Here is a 17,809-nt window from a genome sequence, read left to right on the forward strand (position 1 = left end):
CTCACCAGGGCTTTAGAAGCCGTGGCTGGATGGTTGCGACAAAGCTCAATCCAACCAAGACAGAGGTCCTGTACCTGAACCATGGGGGATTAGAGTCGGGCCTCTGACTCCCAACAGTGCATCTCATGTGCTGGCTCAGAAGGTGACGAGTCTGAGAGTGATACGGGATGCCTCACTTACCATGAAGGCCCAAAGTCACAGCAGTTGCTCGATCTGCCTTTTACCATCTTCAGCACTAGAAGATGGCTCTTGGCCTGTGGCCACCATCATGCCCCCTCAAAAAAGCCAAAGGCGATGAAGGCTGCTCTGTGCTACTGAAGAGACCCATGCATTCAATGGCAAGCCCATGTTTAATAGCTCCAAACTTGCTCCTAAAGAGGGAATCTTTTGTTAATCTATAAGGTTCCACGAGACTCTCTATTTTGTAACTTTGTATCATGATGGAATTTATGAAATTATTATATCCGTTCATTAATTCATTGCCTACTCGTTCAGACGTACCAGATTTGATCTTGGCTTTTAACCAGGTCTTCAGACATTCTTGATGGACAAATCGAAGGGTCCCGCCACACCCACACGGTTCTAGCAAAGGATTTGTTATGGATCCACCGGCAATCTGACATATCCGACACTGGTCGCCTTCCTCTTCTGAGTCCTCTGCCAGGAGACTGCAGGAAACACAGAGTTCCACAATTCAACATACGTCAGTAGTCTGGAGGAATACTATTCAAAAAAGAAGACATGAAGACCCCTCCCCTGCCCCAATATTGTTACTAAATTATCTCTCAAATGCCATTCACATTACAGAAAGGGCTCTCAAGAACAGGGTTGCCAAGTCCAATTCAAGAAATATCTGAGGACTTTGGGGGTGGAGCCAGGAACAAGGGGGTGACAAGCATCATTGAACTCCAAGAGAATTCTGGCCATCGCATTTAAAGGGACAACACACCTTTTTAAATGCCTTCCTTCCATAGGAAATAATGAAGGCTAGGGGCACCTTCGTTTGGGGCTCATAGAACTGGACCCCATGGTCCAATCGTTTTGAAACTTGGGAGGTATTTTGGGGAGAGGCACTAGATGCTATACTGAAAATGTGGTGCCTCTATCTCAAAAAACAGGCCCCCCCCCAGAGCCCCCGATACCCGCAGATCAATTCCCCATCATTCCCTATGGGAATCGTTCATGGAGGTGCATGATAGCTGGGGGGGGGGCTTCCCACGCGGGCCAACTGGCTGGGGGAGGGGGGAAGCCTGTACAACCGGGGGATCCCCCACTGGGACCTGGGGATTGGGAAGCCTACTCAAGAATGTGGGGGGTGAGCAGTAACCCATTGTCATGCTCTGGGGACCCTGGGGCAGTGTAGGTGGGGGTCAGGAGCTCCAGGAAGTGCCAACACTGCCTCAGAACACGAGAGGGTGAGGTTCATTAATCTAATCCCCTCTCTCTCACATCCACGCTCCTCTCTCTCTGGATATGACTTTCTGTAAGAGTCCTGGGCTGATTCCCCACTAGCCTTGCTGCGGTCTCGCGCTCCTTTGTCCCCACAGTGTTTCTGACTGATTTTGCACACGCTGCCTCAGAGCTGTGACTTGCCCCGCCTCTTTCCCGAGTTCTCTCCACCGCTTCAAAATACCATTTTCAGAGAATCCTACAGCCACGGGGAGAACTTGGGAAAGAGCTCTGAGGCAGCGTGTGCAAAATCTGCCAGAAGCACCATGGGGAAAAGGAGCATGAGACCGCAGCAAGGCTAGTGGGGAATCAGCCTTGGCCTCTTCCTCTCTGGCAGGTGTGTCTCCCACCTGACACCTCCTCCACCAACCCCAGAATGGCATTAGGGGACTGGGAGTGACAGACAGGAGCTGCCTCCAGCAGAAAAGAACTACCAGGGCTCCACTCCTCCAGTTTTCCCCTGGCAGGCAGGGCATCTTGCTTATCCTGGAGTGTCATCTTGTCTGGCATCTCCTCCGCTCTTTGGCCACCAAGTGGAATGGCCTCTGATCTGGAAGGTAAAGCAGGAGGCTCCCGGGGAGGGGGGGTGACAGGTGTCATCGGCTCATTGGTTATCCCCACAGAGGTAAGGAGAGGATGGGGGTTGTTGTGGGGGATACTGCCTCTGCACACCCATATATTATGCTATCTGTCACTTCCTTGCCTTGTGCCTTTGCTCATGATTGCTCTCTTAAAGTATCTGAAGGGGTATCACTTGAAGGAGGGCAGGGGAGAGGGCTCAAAGTCATGGTTTTAAAGGAGGAGGTGGAGAAATCGATTTGTATCCCGCCCTTCAGTACCCAAAGGAGTCTCGGAGCAGCTTGCTATCTCCTTTCTCTTCCCCTCCCCACAACAGACACTCTTGTGAGGTAGGTGGAGCTGAGAGAGCTCTGACAAACTGCTCTTGAAAGGAACAGCTCTGAGAGAACTTGTGACTGACTCAAGGTCACATCAGCAGGAGCATGTGGAGAAGTGGGGAATCAAATCCAGTCCTCCCATATACGAGTCCGCATACTTAACCACTATACCAAACTGGGCAGGAAGGTATCAGCTGGGTATTAGGAAACACTTTTTTACAGTAAGAGTTGTTGAACAGGTGGAATCAGCTACCAAGGGAGGTGGTGAGCTCCACATCACTGGTAGTCTTTAAGTAGCGGCTGGACAAACACTTGCCAGGGATGCTGAGATCCAGTTTGGTGTAGTGGTGAAGTGTGTGGACTCTAATCTGGGAGAACTGGGTTTGATTCCCCACTCCTCCACTTGCACCTGCTGGAATGGCCTTGGGTCAACCATAGCTCTGGCAGAGGTTGTCCTTGAAAGGGCAGCTGCTATGAAAGTCCCCTCAGCCCCATCCACCTCACAGGGTGTCTGTTGTGGGGGGGAAGATAAAGGAGATTGTGAGCTGCTCTGAGTCTCTGAGATTCGGAGTGGAGGGCGGGATATAAATTCAATATATAAATCCAAGGCTGATCCTGCATTGAGCGCTGGAGTTGGACTGGATGGCCTCTATCGCTCCTTCTAACTTCGATTCTACGATTCATCTGTAGCCTCCCACTCACCTCTCTCTCCTGCTTAAAAATAAATAAATTTCACCTCATCTTCCACAAGTATCTGCCAGCCAGTGAAGAACTAAAGCCCTCTGCCTCCTTCAATGTTCCCTCTAAGCTGCAGAGTCTTTTGAGCAAAAATTCTACTTTGTGAGCTACTGGCATTCAAGTTGTGAGCTGCTGCATAAATTAGTGTGCTCTGGGGCCATTTTATCCTGAACTAAGACAAAAATGTGTGAGCTGAAGGCTAAAAATCTGTGAGCTAGCTCACGCTAACTCACCTTAGAGGGAACACTGGCCTTCTTACCCTCCCTGTTTCAGAGATGAAGCAAGCCATAGCTGAAGAAAGGGCTTTTAAGGTTCAAAATATAGGGGCATCCCCGATTTTAACCCCAAACTGATTTAGATATGCCTAATTTCAAGTTTGGTATTTCCTCATTTAGCTAGAAATTAATATTGTTAACAGTTTATTTTTATTTTATTCAATTTATATCTCGCGCCCTCCCCACCGAAGCAGGCTCAGGGTGGGTCACAACAATAATTACACCTATTGTGTGGCTCTCAAAGCCCCCACCTCACATCGGCCAGCTTGGAGAAGGCATTGGTCTCTTTAAATCACTTCTCCAAGGCTGCTTGGAGAATGCATTTAAAGTTAAATTTGCTTTCTTTACACCTCCCCCTCTCTCCTCATCTATTTTCCTTCCTTCCTTCCTTCCTTCCTTCCTTCCTTCCTTCCTTCCTTCCTTCCTTCCTTCCTTCCTTCCTTCCTTCCTTCCTTCCTTCCTTCCTTCCTTCCTTCCTTCCTTCCTCCCTTCCTTCCTTCCTCCCTTCTCTCTGTCATGTTTTCCGGGTGCAGGCGGGCAGGAGTCCAAAGCCAGTCCAAGGTAAAAGTCCAGAAAGTCAAGCAGGAGCCAAGTCACCAATGCAGAATCACAAACTGGAATCAGAAGTCAATATCCAAAAGCCAAAAGGTCAGGGTGCCAAGGAAATCAAGCAGGTCAAGATCAGGAATCAGGAAGGAGAGTGGATGCAAGCCAGAGAATAGACTTGTTGCTTCCACAAGGTTACCAGGTCCTGGGTGGGAGCTATATGGGAGTCTCAATCAGCCTGCTCCTTGGGTGGCAGTGTCTCTGCTAGAACGCAGGGCTGAGAGATCTGAAGCATCGGCGTGCCTCATGTCTTCGCTCTGAAAGTTCTTTCCCGAGCCTGCTTCAAATCCTTGAGATGGGAGGAGGAGAGCTTGGAGGAGATTGATTGTCAACAGCTGACACTGGTGCCTGGAGAGTGATTGATGGGCCAGCTGCTGTTTGTTCAGCTGAGGAACTGGCTGGCAACTCTTCCAGGTCTGTTAACCCTTCCAGCTCCTCCTCGTCAGGGCTCATGACACTCTCAAACATCTGATGTTCATCTCTTGAGGCTCTCAAACATCTGACATTTATTCTGTGTAGCTCTTGCGTTAATCAAGTTTGACCTCCCCTGAGCTGAAACATGTCCAGAGGAGGGCAAAAAAGCTGGGGATGGGGGGGGGGGCTGGAAACCAAGTCCTATGAGGAAAGGTTGAAGGAGCTGGCAGTGTTTAGCCTGGAGAGATGACTGATATGATCATCTTCTTCAAGTCCTTGAAGGCTGTCATATAGAGGATGATGTGGAGTTGTCTTCTAGTGCCCCAGAAGTTTGGACCACAGCCAGCCTCCAAGGTCATCAAAAGAGTTTTCCACTAAACACTAGGAAGACTTTCCTGACCGTTAGAGCGGTTCCTCAGTGGAACAGGCTTCCTCCTTGGGAGGTGATGGGCTCTCCTTCCTTGGAGGTTTTTAAACAGAGGCTAGATGGCCCTCTGACAGCAAGGCTGATTAATTGAAGGAGGGCAGGAAGGGTTGCATCAGTGCTTAGTTCTCATGATCTTTTCTTACACACCCAGGGAATGCCATTCACCGCTTTGGAGTCAGGCAGCAATTCTTCTCCAGGCCAGTTTGGCCAGGGATCCTGGAGGTTTGGGTTTTTTTGGCCATCTTCTGGCATGCAGCATGTGTCACTGGGTGTGTGTATAGTGGGGAAATATTTGTGAGTTTTCTGCATTGTGCAGGGGGTCAGACTAGATGACCTTGGAGATACTTTCCAACTCTGTGATTCTGTTTATGATTCTATAAGGAGCTGTCACCTGGCCACCAGTAGACATGCCTTGATGATAATGACTCAGTAGGATCAGCTCTTGAAAAGTTCTCAGAAACTACAACTGGTCTTGAATGTGGCTGTTTGTTGACAGAGGCAATCTGCTTTGATCATAGACTCTGATTCAGTTTCCTTGGCTCCCAACTAGTTTCCCTGTTGAAAGGCTGGCTTTGACCTGAAAACACAACCTTCAAGAATTACCTTCCTTCTCTTTTGCGAATATACTGAAACTGGTTACAGAGGCTCTGCTCTTTATTCCACCATAGTCCAGAATGTGGTCATGGTGGCTAGAACCTTCTCAGTGGCAGCACAGGGACTTTGGAACTAGCAAATCTACATTCCACAATTGCTCTAACAAACTCAGATAAGTGCACATGATTCTCCTCTTCCATTTTGCCTTCAAAACATTCTGGCTGTGAGATAGGTGAAACCAAGAGAGCAAAACTAACCTAAGGTGACCCAGAAACCTTCATGGCTGAGTGGATGCCCAGCCAACTGTCACCCCACTCTTCCTCCCCAAGGATGTGGCGTTCCACACCTTCTTAGCTTCCGAAGGGAAGAGAGGATCCTCCTCTTACATTTTGGGTTTGAGTGATGGTGGTTATTTTGATGTTGGCTTAAGTTACTGTGGAATTCTGCTGTTGGTAATTACACCCTCCCCCCAGGCAGCTCCTAGGTACAAAATACTTTCCTGCCATCTTGAAATATGCATAGTTTTATTGTTTTTATGCTACTGCCAGGGTTTTTTTGTAGCAGGAACTCCTTTGCATATTAGGCCACACTCCCCTGATGTAGCCAATCCTCCCAAGAGGTTACAGGGCTCTTAGTACGGGGCCTACTGTATGCTCCAGGAGGATTGGCTACATCAGGGAGGTGTGGCCTAATATGCAAAGGAGTTTCTGCTACAAAAAAAAGCCCTGGCTACTGCCATTTTAATCTTTGGTTTTAACTTGCATTTATTTATTGTTCTAGTTTTATTGTTAGCTGCTCTAGACTCTGCTTGCAGGGAAGGTGGCCTAATAAATCCAATTTACAAATAAATAAATAAATAAATAAAAATCTGGTTTATTCTTCTTTTTTTCTGCCTATTACTCTGATGGGCCTGAATTTTAGTACTGCAGTCCAAGCTCTGCTCACAACCTGAGTTCGATCCTGGTGGAAGCTGGCTCAAGGTTGACTCAGCCTAGATCAGTAAAAGGAGCACCCAGCTTGCTGGGGAGACAGTGTAGATGACTGGGGAAGGCAATGGCAAACCACCCCGTGAAAAGTCTGCTGTGAAAACATCGTGATGTGACATCACCCCAGAGTTGGAAATGACTGCTGCTTGCACAGGGGACCTCTTTTACTGTATGGTGTGTGTTTGTGACTTTTCATGATCAGATACTTTGGCAGTACTGCTGGAAAGGAGGCTACACATACTTAAATGCAGCACATCCCTATGCAGTATTACGCCACTCTAAGCTCCAAGAGGGGGTGAAAGCAGCCCATCTGCCTCCCTCCCCATTTAAAGGGGAGGGGAGTCAGGTCGGAGGCATGGGGCTGCTTTCACCGCCTCTCCACCTTGCTGGAGAGGCAGTGAAAGGAGCCAGTCTCCCTCCCAACCCATGTAAAGACCCCGCTGGCCAGCAATGGGGTCTTTAAATGGGAAGGGAGGCAGATGGAGGGTGGTGTGGGGCTGCTTTGCTGCCGTGGCAAAAGCAGCCAATCTGCAGGGCTGCTGGCTTGCTCCACCCAGCTGCCCCCCCAGGGAGTGCCCACTTTGGCGCCCCCCCAGGCAGTGCCGGGGGCAAGCTACCCCCTTTGCCCCCCCCAAGATCCGGCCCTGGACCCAAGGAAGGTGCCAGCAGAGAAAGGCTGTCAGATTTTGTTATGTAAAATATTTAATCACCCCATTTCATAGGTTCCAGAGTTAAACTCAGGCATTCAAGGCAGATCACAGATCTGAGCTGACCTCACTATTAAGGCTCACCTAGTGTTTTCTTTTAGGCCAGACAAAGTACATCTGTGGTAACATGCTTGCCTAATATTTACTACTCACCTTTCCTGCAATTTTTTAAGCTTTTCTGGGTCTGTCTCAGGTTTATTAAGTTCTTTTGTGTTTGGGGAACCACAGACCGACGCACTGCTCACAAAGCTGCTCGGATTTCTCAGATCAGATACTGTCAGGAAAATCGGTACTTGATCTGAGAGTGCACCAGTCATATGAAGGTGCGCTGTGAAGTTTGCCCGGAAAAGAGAGGGTTGAGAAGAATCTGTGGATGCCGAGGAGTTGTGGGAAGTCTGAAGGGTGTCCTCGTCATGGGACGCAGTGCTTGGAGATGCACTGCTGAGCTCGTTGCTTAGCGTGTCCTCAAGCAGGCTGCTGTCCTCAAAGGTGCTGACGGTGGGTGAGGAAGACTGGCAGCTTTCAGTGGCTGAAAAGGAATCTCTCATTCTTAGAGGAGACAGCTGTCTGCGAGCAATGAGTCTGGGGCTTCCAGTCAGTTCTGTGACTTGTACTGAAGCTGCTGCAGCAACATCCACATTACTTGAAGCTTCAGCTTGGTTTGTAGGCCGTGCTAACGACTCTGGGATATTCAAGGTAGAACAAACAGAGGGCCGCTGAACCATTGGCCTCACTGCGCTAATGAGCCCAGCATAGCATCTTTGATTGTTCTCAAAGGCCTGTCTTTCTCTGCCACAAACGCTACTCCCTGACCAGTCCTCGGTAGAATTTAAATTACCAACAGGCTCACTGGCAGAGGCACTCCCTGGTTTGCTTGCAGTGCATGGGCTTCGGGTGCTAAATACTGACTTTTCACCTTCATTTTTATTATTGTCTTCCAAAAGGTTTTCTTCAACAGCGTGAGACTTCCTGTGGTCCCTTGTCTGTTTTTGCACTGCTAAAGATGGTTCTGCAGCTGGGTCAGCTGCTACATTGTGTTGCCATACCAACCGGTGGGAAAGCTCCACCCTCTGTCCATCATCCCCAACTCCCATTTCATATGTATAATGCTCTGCTTGGGTTAAAGACATTTGACAAAACCTGTTGGTTTGATCACATGAAGAATTATTGAGGTCAAAGGAAAGGAGGTCTTCTTTTAAGGGTCTCTCTTCCTTGGTGTCTTCATTGTCCGGGGTGGAACCCTCAACATTAGAGCACAGTTCTGCACAGGATTCATCTTCTTTAGGTCTCATAGGGACATTTTTAATGGGTGGAAGGTTGGAGCTGTTTGGGTCACTTGGTACCAGAGATCCATTAGCAATTGGCACAGGAGACACTGTTGGATGAGTTGAGAGCTGCTTAGCTGCTGTATAAACATTTCCTTTCTTGAGATCCCTGTCTAGGGTTTTACCATCAATGCTTAGCTTAGAAGTCTGGCCTAAATTCCTTCTTTCTTGAGATTTCTTCTTGTTCTTGGGAGTACTTCTTTGTCTTGTGCCATCTTGTGAGCCTGCATTGAAAACAAGATATGCTTTCAACATTTTTTCCTTTTATCTGCTTCCTAAACACTTATTCAATATGATTCAATATTAGTGATTTCCATGTAGTTATTGATGGACCAGGACAAGGGGGTTTTTTTCCCCTGGTGTAGGGGCCCAACTTGGACAGCACTGGAAGCATACAGGGGATGAGCAGAACTGAGTCACTCTCCCGAACTCCACTAGACCCAGCACTCTGTCCTGGTGACAGCAAAGGAGGTGGTACAACTTACATTATTAGATGGCGAGCCAAACGTGACAGTTTCCCCAACCCTTCACCTCCAGCTTCACCTTTGCTGTCACACCTGGGCATAGGATTCTGGTTAATTCAAGAGTCACCACATACCAACTGTGGAGCATAAATTTCTGAGAGGGAACCCATGCTTCTTTCTTTGCATCATAGCTACAGCAAGCTAGCATATCTGGCAGCTGTTGTAACGGGCCTGTCTGACCTTGCCGAAGAAGATGCCTCACACCTTTCTGTACCAGCTTTTGTGAGAACCAACAGACTAGGGGGTGGGGACAGATTATGCCCATGTTTTTTGATGTCTATAATTGTAATCTCTTTACCTATTGAGTCATTCCTGGCAATGGCTTTTTTGCAGAAGGTCTACTCTTGTATAGAACTCTTAATAAATCCAAACCATAACTTTATGTGCATGGATTCTTGGAGTCAGTAACTCACAGAACCTTACATTTTGCCAGGAATCCTTATTTCTCTTTACTTTTTGTGACACCCCTTCCTGGAAATACCAAAACACAGCTGGTGCCAGTGGAGATGGGGTGGACGTGCCTGATAAAGACGAGCCCAGTGATTATTCGAAAGATGACAAGATACCTGGTGATGACTCTAAAGAAGAGCTGAATGAACCAGCAGACACCAGTGTTTGTAAGCCAGAAGAGAGACGGGGGCACAAATCCCACTGCTCTGGCCTGATGTGAGAAGGAAAATGGGGCCCCAGTCCATTCATTGGATGTATGACATGATGGACTGGCCGGAGCAGACACCCAGGCATCGGACTCCCTGAGTGGACTCAGTGAAGACAAGAGGACAGCGGAGAGGAGTCCAATGAGGTGGATTGGGATGCTACTGATCCCCAGGGCTCCCTCGTGGTCCAAGTTAACTGAGTGGTGGGAAGAGATGTGGCAGGAGATACTTGATTTCATGGTGTATATCCAACAGATGGTGCAGGCAGCAGTCACTGTGGGCCAGTGCTATGATTCTATGGGTGCAGCAGCTGGCAAACCCAGAGGGACACCAGATGTGCAACGGCCCCCAACTGTGCTGACCAGACCCTCAAATGGGGAAGCGCCTCGGGATGACAAGCCCCCACAAGACTGGTGCCCCCTCCAATCCCTGCGCTGCCACCACCCCAGGTGCCGGTGGGACTGGCAGAGCTGATATCAGGGCCAATGGGACAAAGAAAATTGGGGGCTAAGTTTGATGGTGACCCGGAAGAGCTGGGTTTCTTCTTAGCTCAGGCCTGTGAGTTCCTGCATGAGTGGGGACATACCTTCCCATCTGAAGCAAGCCATGTAAATTATTTGGGCTCCCACCTGGAGGGTGCTGCAGCAAAGTGGTATGTCACTCTGTATGAAGCAAAGGCAATAGAACTCCGGGAGTTCCTAAAAGCTCTGTGAGAGCAGTATGAAGACCACTACACCAGACTGACTCTCAAAGACAAATGTAATGCATCATGGTCCAATGGCCTGAAAGTTTCCTAACTTATTTCTCTAACTGTTAAAAAAAATATATGTTTTTAAAAAAAATATTTCTAGGATCTCGTAGACCAATTTCATTTTGGAGGGGAGGTCGTCAGAGTAAATCAACACATCATCCAAATAAATTACCACTCCCTTGTAAATAAATTTGTGTAACACTTCATTAAGTTCATGAACATTCCAGGGGCTCCCTGTAGCCCAAACAGCATCACCAGATACTCAAACTGACCCAGGGGGGTGTTAAACACTGTTTTCTATTCATCCCCCTCTTTAATGAGGACTCGAAAATAAGCATCCCACAAATCCAGCTTGGTAAATATCTTCCCTTTGGCCACCTCTCCCAATAAATCCTGAATGAGGGGGATTAGGTAGACATTCGAGGTGGAGACTGCATAGTCTCAAGCCCCCATCTTTCTTCTTTCGGAATAGGACGGGGGCAGCCCGGGGGGAGTTAGCTGGGTGAATAAACCCCCTCTTCAGGTTTTTATCAATGAATTTCTGCAACTCTGCCTTCTCTTCCAGGCTCACTGAATATAAATTAGCCTTTGGCAAGGATTCCCTAGGGTTCAATCCTATAGCACAGCTGATTGCCCTGTGGGGTGGCAGTTAATCCAGTTCCTCAAACACTTTATTCAAATCATGGCATTCGGGAGGTATCTGCCCCAAATCCTCTCTGGTCAGTCGGATGACTTCAGGTATAGGAGGTGGGTCTGGTCCCTAATCCGTATTCCAAACATGGGTCTTACATAGTTCATTGGGGAATCACAGTCTTTGTTCACTCCACTGCACGTAGCGGTCGTTGTCCGCTAACCACCGCACCCCCAACACCACTGGGAAACTAGCTGACGGAATAACTACAAACGTTCTTGCTTCCCAATGATGACACATCCCCACTGACACCAACTCTGTCTCTAGAGTGCAGGGGTCTCCCCTCGTTGGGGTGCCATCCATTTGTTCAAATCTAATAGGCTCTTGGAGCGGCACTAGATCCAAGCCCAGCCCAGTTAACTACCATAGATGTAATCAAGTCAGGACTACACCCCAAGTCTAAAAGAGTGTGATATGTGTCCCCAACGTAGGGTTCACTGTGATAGGAATATAAAACAGAGTTCCTTCGTTTCTCACACAAGGTGGTACATTGATTCCCTGGACCTGCTGCTCTGTGCCGTTTACAGTAGGTCATACATTACCTGGCACTGGGCGGCCTCTTGTTGCCATTCCTCAAGGAAAAGTCTGACTGGCCACCCGCTGGCTTTCCTACCTGACTGGCCACCCGCGGCCACTACAGCCTCTTTGAGGGTTTTCGCTGCCAACCCACTGGATTTCGCCTTCAGACCCACCCACCCCTGTTAACTCTGGAAAAGGGGACAGGAGTTTTCAGGCCACTGGTGACTAGATGGTCCTCATCTCTGTGCTCCTGGCAGAAATTCAGTTTTCACTCTTGGCTGTTTGCCTCTCCAGTGGGTTCAGGTTTGGGGGAGGATCTTCTCTCCAGTGCTTCCGCCAGTCTTTTCCATGGCTGGACTGATGTTGCTAACAGAAGAGCCTCACCACTTGTTCATGGTTCTTGACTTTACATGCTAATTCAGTCCACCCCAATAAGGTACGGGGGTTGTCTTATATTAATGCTTTTGCCACAAGGTCAGGATTCAGGCTGGCCCTGAAGAACTTGAACTTTAGTCCTTCGGACGAATCTCATACCTTCGCCGCATATGCGCAGAACTCTGTTGCATACTCCCATATCGTCAGGCTACCCTGGTGCAATTTATTCAATTTCATGCATGCCCTCTCCCTTTCAAGGGGGCCTTCTTTCTACTCTTGAAGAGATTCTAAAAAAACCCACATGGTCCAGAGCTCCATATCCTTTGCTTCACACATGGTGACATACCATTTCACTGCGACTCTTTTCAATTGGAAAATCTGACAAGAAGGTCCGGTTACAGCTTTGGTGTAAACATGAGACATCTTCCCTGGGTCTTCACGGTTACACTGCACTTCCCCCTTTGCTATTCTAAGTTATTGCTAAGTTATAACTACCAGATAAGCCAGCTCCCCACAATAGCCACCCTTCTGCGTCGCTTGGACAAATATCATTATAAGCGAGCATGTAAGGTAGACACTACAACACCTGTTGGATAGATCTGTGAATACATGAAAAATATAACATATTGTCAGGGAACCTGACAACCTGAGGGTAACAGCAATTACACTTGCAGCAAGTGTAAGTTGGTAGTCCTACTGGAGGAGAAGATATGGGGACTTGAGGCACGCTTGTCCATGCATCAGTGTATAAGGGAAGATGAGGATTTCATGGACAGGACACATGAAGTATTCTTGAGAGGACAACAGGAAGAAGAGGAGAAGGCATCTCAGTGAATGGAGGAGAACCCAAAATAGGACCCAACACAGAACCCAACTCATGGAAAAAATTAACCTGCAGGAACAGGAAAATCAGAAGACACTGTGAGCCTCTGCTGATAAGCAATTGGTTCCAGGATATCTCCACAGATACTGATTCTGAACCACTGGAACAAGGGCTCCATGAAGCTTGAAAGAAGTTTCTCAGGACCCCATGGATGAGAAGACTTGAGCTTCTGCCCCCCAATATAGGAAGAAGTGTGTGCTGGTAACTGGGAATTCCCTACTCAGAGGGGTAGAGGCTAAAGTGTGCCTTCTGGACTTGCCATCTCAAACACGATGCTGTCTATCAGGATGTGGCAGAAAGAATAGGGAGACTCATCAAGTCCATGGATTATTATCCTTTCTTGCTCATCCATATCAAATATGTAATCATTAGGATGGAGGAGACTTGTCTTGGCAGTAGTTTGTGTGAAGAAGAAGAAGAAGAAGAAGATACTGGATTTATATCCCGCCCTCCACTCCGAAGAGTCTCAGAGCGGCTCACAATCTCCTTTCCCTTCCTCCCCCACAACAGACACCCTGTGAGGTAGATGAAGATACTGGATTTATATCCCGCCCTCCACTACGAAGAGTCTCAGAGCGGCTCACAATCTCCTTTCCCTTCCTCCCCCACAACAGACACCCTGTGAGGTAGATGAAGATACTGGATTTATATCCCGCCCTCCACTCCGAAGAGTCTCAGAGCGGCTCACAATCTCCTTTCCCTTCCTCCCCCACAACAGACACCCTGTGAGGTAGATGAAGATACTGGATTTATATCCCGCCCTCCACTCCGAAGAGTCTCAGAGCGGCTCACAATCTCCTTTCCCTTCCTCCCCCACAACAGACACCCTGTGAGGTAGATGAAGATACTGGATTTATATCCCGCCCTCCACTCCGAAGAGTCTCAGAGCGGCTTACAATCTCCTATGTCTTCTCCCCTCACAACAGACACCCTGTGAGGTAGGTGGGGCTGAGAGGGCTCTCACAGCAGCTGCCCTTTCAAGGACAACCTCTGCCAGAGCTATGGCTGACCCAAGGCCATGCTAGCAGGTGCAAGTGGAGGAGTGGGGAATCAAACCCGGTTCTCCCAGATAAGAGTCCGCACACTTAACCACTACACCAAACTGGCTCTAGGGGTCTTAGTGAACCATACACTGAACATGAGTCAGTAGTGTGATGTGTTAGCTAAAAAGGCGAATGCAATTTTGGGCTGTATCAACAGAAGTGCAGTGTCTAAATCACGCAAAAGCGTATCGCTTTACGCTGCTCTGGGTAGACCTCATCTAGAGTACTGTGCTATTTTGGGCACCACAGTTCCATCTAACAAGCTTTTTTCACCCACCACTTCATTAAAGTTGGGGCCTTCTCAAGAAATAACCATTGTCGTAGAGAAAATCTCAAGACCTGGTTGTAAAAGATTTTGCTCCATTTAAGATTTTCTCTAGCAACAAGCAACAAGCTGACCAACTGGGATATCTCTAAAAGAAATACAACTAAAATGGGACTTTGATACTCTTTATGAGACTACTATACAAGAAGCTTTGGAAACTTCACCAATAGGAAGAGGGACATTTATTCCTTATCCAGCATTCGTTCTGGATTTTCTTGGCAAGACATTTATAATGTGGACATTATTGCGTGGACATTGCTATATTTTTTCCAGAATTGTGAAAGGAAATATTTATGCGGACATAAACTTGAACTTTTGATTATTGTCATCGGTGAATGAACTTGCTATAGATTCCTTTAAGTATTTTTTTATTTCTATGTTATAATACTTTCTGTATTCTTATTCATGCACTTGCTCCCATTCTTGCATTTCTATTAGAATGGAAGCAAGCAATAAGCAGCGTGCACCCATTCAGCATGTCCTCAAGATGAGCACAGGCCTGCACTCTCCCTGCCAAGGGTCCTTGCCATTTCTTATTGCTCTGTACTGTTACATGTGGTTTCATACTATTAGGCCTTTGCCCTGGGAATCCTGGGGGGCTGCAACGGACCCTGCTTTGCTATCCTTTTGGTAACGTAAGTAACCCTTCTGCCCTGTGCAGGGAGCTGACGCCTACTTCTCAAGGCCATGTTTTCTCCTTGCAGGGACTGTTTGAACTGTCCATTGTCTAATGGGGGGGGGGGTGTTTGAGAAATATTTTGTATTGCTTTTCATGGGCTTTGAGCTATTACTTTTGGTGGGCTATGTATTGGCCTTGGAGGGGTATAAAGATCTGGCCAGTACCAGGTGAGCCAGATCTGACATGAATTATCAGTCTACTGTTACCTGTCTATCGATAAAGTTAACCCTTTCGGGAAAGGAGAGAGGTTGCTGATGCTGAAGACAGTCCCAGAGCCAACACTCCCCCAAGGCAGAGTAGGGCTTGAAGTTTCAGACTAGGATCTGGAAGAACCACATTCGCCTCTCCACTTGTGCCATGGAAACTGGCTGGGGGCCTTGGACCAGTCACTCTCTCTCAGCCTAGCTACCCTCCCTGCAGGGTGGTTGCAGTGAGGACCAAAGGGAGATGGTGAGAAGAACAGGGCTGTCAGCCACTTTGGGTCCCCACTAGGGAAAAATTCTGCCCTATTGAACTTTAAGGGTTAATCTCACCTGTCACAAGATGGTAAACACGATCTAAGCCTAACAACCAACAGGAATCGCTCTCCTCTAGGAATGAAAATGCTTGATACGCACATTAGAGTCTCCCACTATATGCATACAGTGTTTTCTAGCCCTCAGAAGAAAGCATACGTAAGAAGTTGGTTCCCAGTTCTCAGCTCCTTATTCATTCCTTACTCGTAAACTGAAGCACAAATATTAAGGAGAGTATAAAAGCTGTAAGGGAGAGTCCCTTAAATGTTGGATGTATGGTTTATGGTGGTCAAAACTTTATTTTGGGGTTCAGAGCTTTTATACTGTCCTCAATATTTGCGCTTCAGTTTATGAGTAAGTCACAAATAAGGAATGAATAAGGAGCTGGGAACTGGGAATCAATTTCAGCCTCCTAAACTAAAAAGCCACCGAACATACAGGGACCTCCGTGTTTTGGAGATGCCAGACTGTGGTTTGTCAACCCGTCCAGCAGAAGACCACAACTCAGCTTTGAAGAGCATTTAGGGATGCAAGCTCCCAGAATTACACCTCATCTCCAGACTATAGAGATCAGTTCTCCTGGAGAAAACGGATACTTTGCAGGGCATTGTATCCCCTTGAGGAGCCTACCTAGGCTCCAACCCCAGATCTCCAGTTTTCCAATTTGGAGCTGGCAACCCTACTCCTCAGGGTTGGAGGATTTGAAAACCCTAGAAGGAATCCAAATCCCCCCAATTCAGAAGGGTTTCCCCCTTGCGAAGGCTGTTTGAAATACATAGCTCACTGGCAGAGAGCTCCAGGTACACCATGGAGTGCACATGGGCCTCTAGCCTAGAGATGGCATCCACTGGAAATTAGTGCAACCCAAGCAAAAATTTCTCACCAGACCCTCTGCTAATCTTTGCTGTTCCTTGCAGGAGGAGTGTTTTCTTTCCTTTTCCTTCTACTCTTTTCACATTTTCAGAGTCTGGGTTTTCCAGGAGACTTCTCTGGCTCATCCGCTGTCTTCTTGATAAAACTGGTTTCTGAAAAGCTGTTAAATGTTGTTTTAAAACAGGCTTGGAAGGACCAACAGAACTTCTCTTTCCAGCATTCTGCTGAAGAAAACAAGAATCTCTAAATGTTTTTTAAAGTTGCAGATTGTCAGCTCCAAGTATTTTAGCTGGACATTTTGTGAGTTTCAAGAGGAAGGGATTTATTTTGAAATAGTGTTCACTGCCAGTCACCTGAACTCTGAGAGAGAGCAGGAAAGGTGGCCTGCTAAAGGGGTGAGCGTTTGCCTTGTCTTTAAATGCCTTCTCTAACTGCTGGGGGGGGGATTAGCTGTGTGTGTCTGAGTTTGTGTGTTTGCTTGCTGGGATAAAGGGACTGCTGATTGCATCAGGTGATTGTTGCTGATTGGGAGTGTCTGTGTTTCCTGGGGCTGACTGCTGGCCCTACCCTCTTTGCATTTATAAAGCTGGACCTCACCAGAGGCTGAGCACAGTCACTTGAACTCCAGGAGAGAGCAGAAAAGGTGGCCTGTTTTGCCTTGTCTTTAACTGCCTTCCCTAACTGCTGGGGGGGGGGGAGGAATTTGACGTGTTTGTGTGTTTCCTTGCTGGGATGAAGGAACTGCTGATTGCATCAGGTGATTGTTGCTGATTGGGAGTGTCTGTGTTGCCTGGAGCTGACTGCTGGTCCCACCCTCTTTGCATTTATAAGGCTGCACCTCACCAGAAGCACAAGCCTTTGGTGCAAGAGCTAGAGGGCTCTTGGCCTGTGGCTCTTTGCTTGGGGCTCTGAGAAAAGCTGAGGAAGGACCAGTAAGCAAGGGCCCTAGTCTCCTTGTGTCCCAATAAGGTAAGCAGACTTTCCACAAGGAGAGCCACATCAACACAAAAAGTATTAAAGGGGGGATTGTATATTTTAAAAGCAATTATGAAGATAGAATGCCAAGGGGGAGGGGCTATCCAGTGCATTGCACTGAGTGTCACATGTATGACTGTCTGCTTACTGGACAGATGTCTTGAGTGCGTGCTTGATACAAGAAGCTTCCGGTCCTCAGGGAATGAGTTTGCACCCTTGAGGCCGAGGTGGCTGCCCTGGAGAAGCAGAGACAGTCAGATAGGCGTTCAGAGAAGACTCTCAGGGATATGTTTCAAGAGGGGATTGGATAACCATAGACAGCTTCAAGAGGGGATTGGATAAACATATGGAGCAGAGGTCCATCAGTGGCTATTAGCCACAGCTTATAATCGGAACTCTCTGTCTGGGGCAGTGATGCTCTGTATTCTGGGTACTTGGGGGGGGCACAGTTGGAGGGCTTCTAGTGTCCTGGCCCCACTGGTGGACCTCCTGATGGCACTTGGGGTTTTTTGGCCACTGTGTGACACAGAGTGTTGGACTGGATGGGCCTGATCCAACATGGCTTCTCTTATGTTCTTATTTT

At 47.8% G+C, this 17,809-nt stretch overlaps 1 protein-coding gene across 2 annotated transcripts in view; it reads right to left on the reverse strand.

Annotated features, from left to right (window-relative positions):
- MARCHF10 (membrane associated ring-CH-type finger 10) overlaps positions 1-17,809 on the reverse strand; it is a 56,198-nt gene that overhangs the window by 14,234 nt on the left and 24,155 nt on the right. For both annotated transcript variants that reach the window (XM_060255827.1, XM_060255828.1), the window contains exons 5-7: positions 16,262-16,411; positions 7,246-8,641; positions 502-668 (exon numbers count right to left, since the gene is read on the reverse strand). In XM_060255827.1, the coding sequence (XP_060111810.1) occupies positions 502-668; positions 7,246-8,641; positions 16,262-16,411 (1,713 nt within the window). The remainder of the gene's footprint in view (positions 1-501; positions 669-7,245; positions 8,642-16,261; positions 16,412-17,809) is intronic.

The sequence above is a fragment of the Heteronotia binoei genome, chromosome 15, assembly GCF_032191835.1.
Source record: "Heteronotia binoei isolate CCM8104 ecotype False Entrance Well chromosome 15, APGP_CSIRO_Hbin_v1, whole genome shotgun sequence".
Lineage (NCBI taxonomy): Eukaryota > Metazoa > Chordata > Lepidosauria > Squamata > Gekkonidae > Heteronotia > Heteronotia binoei.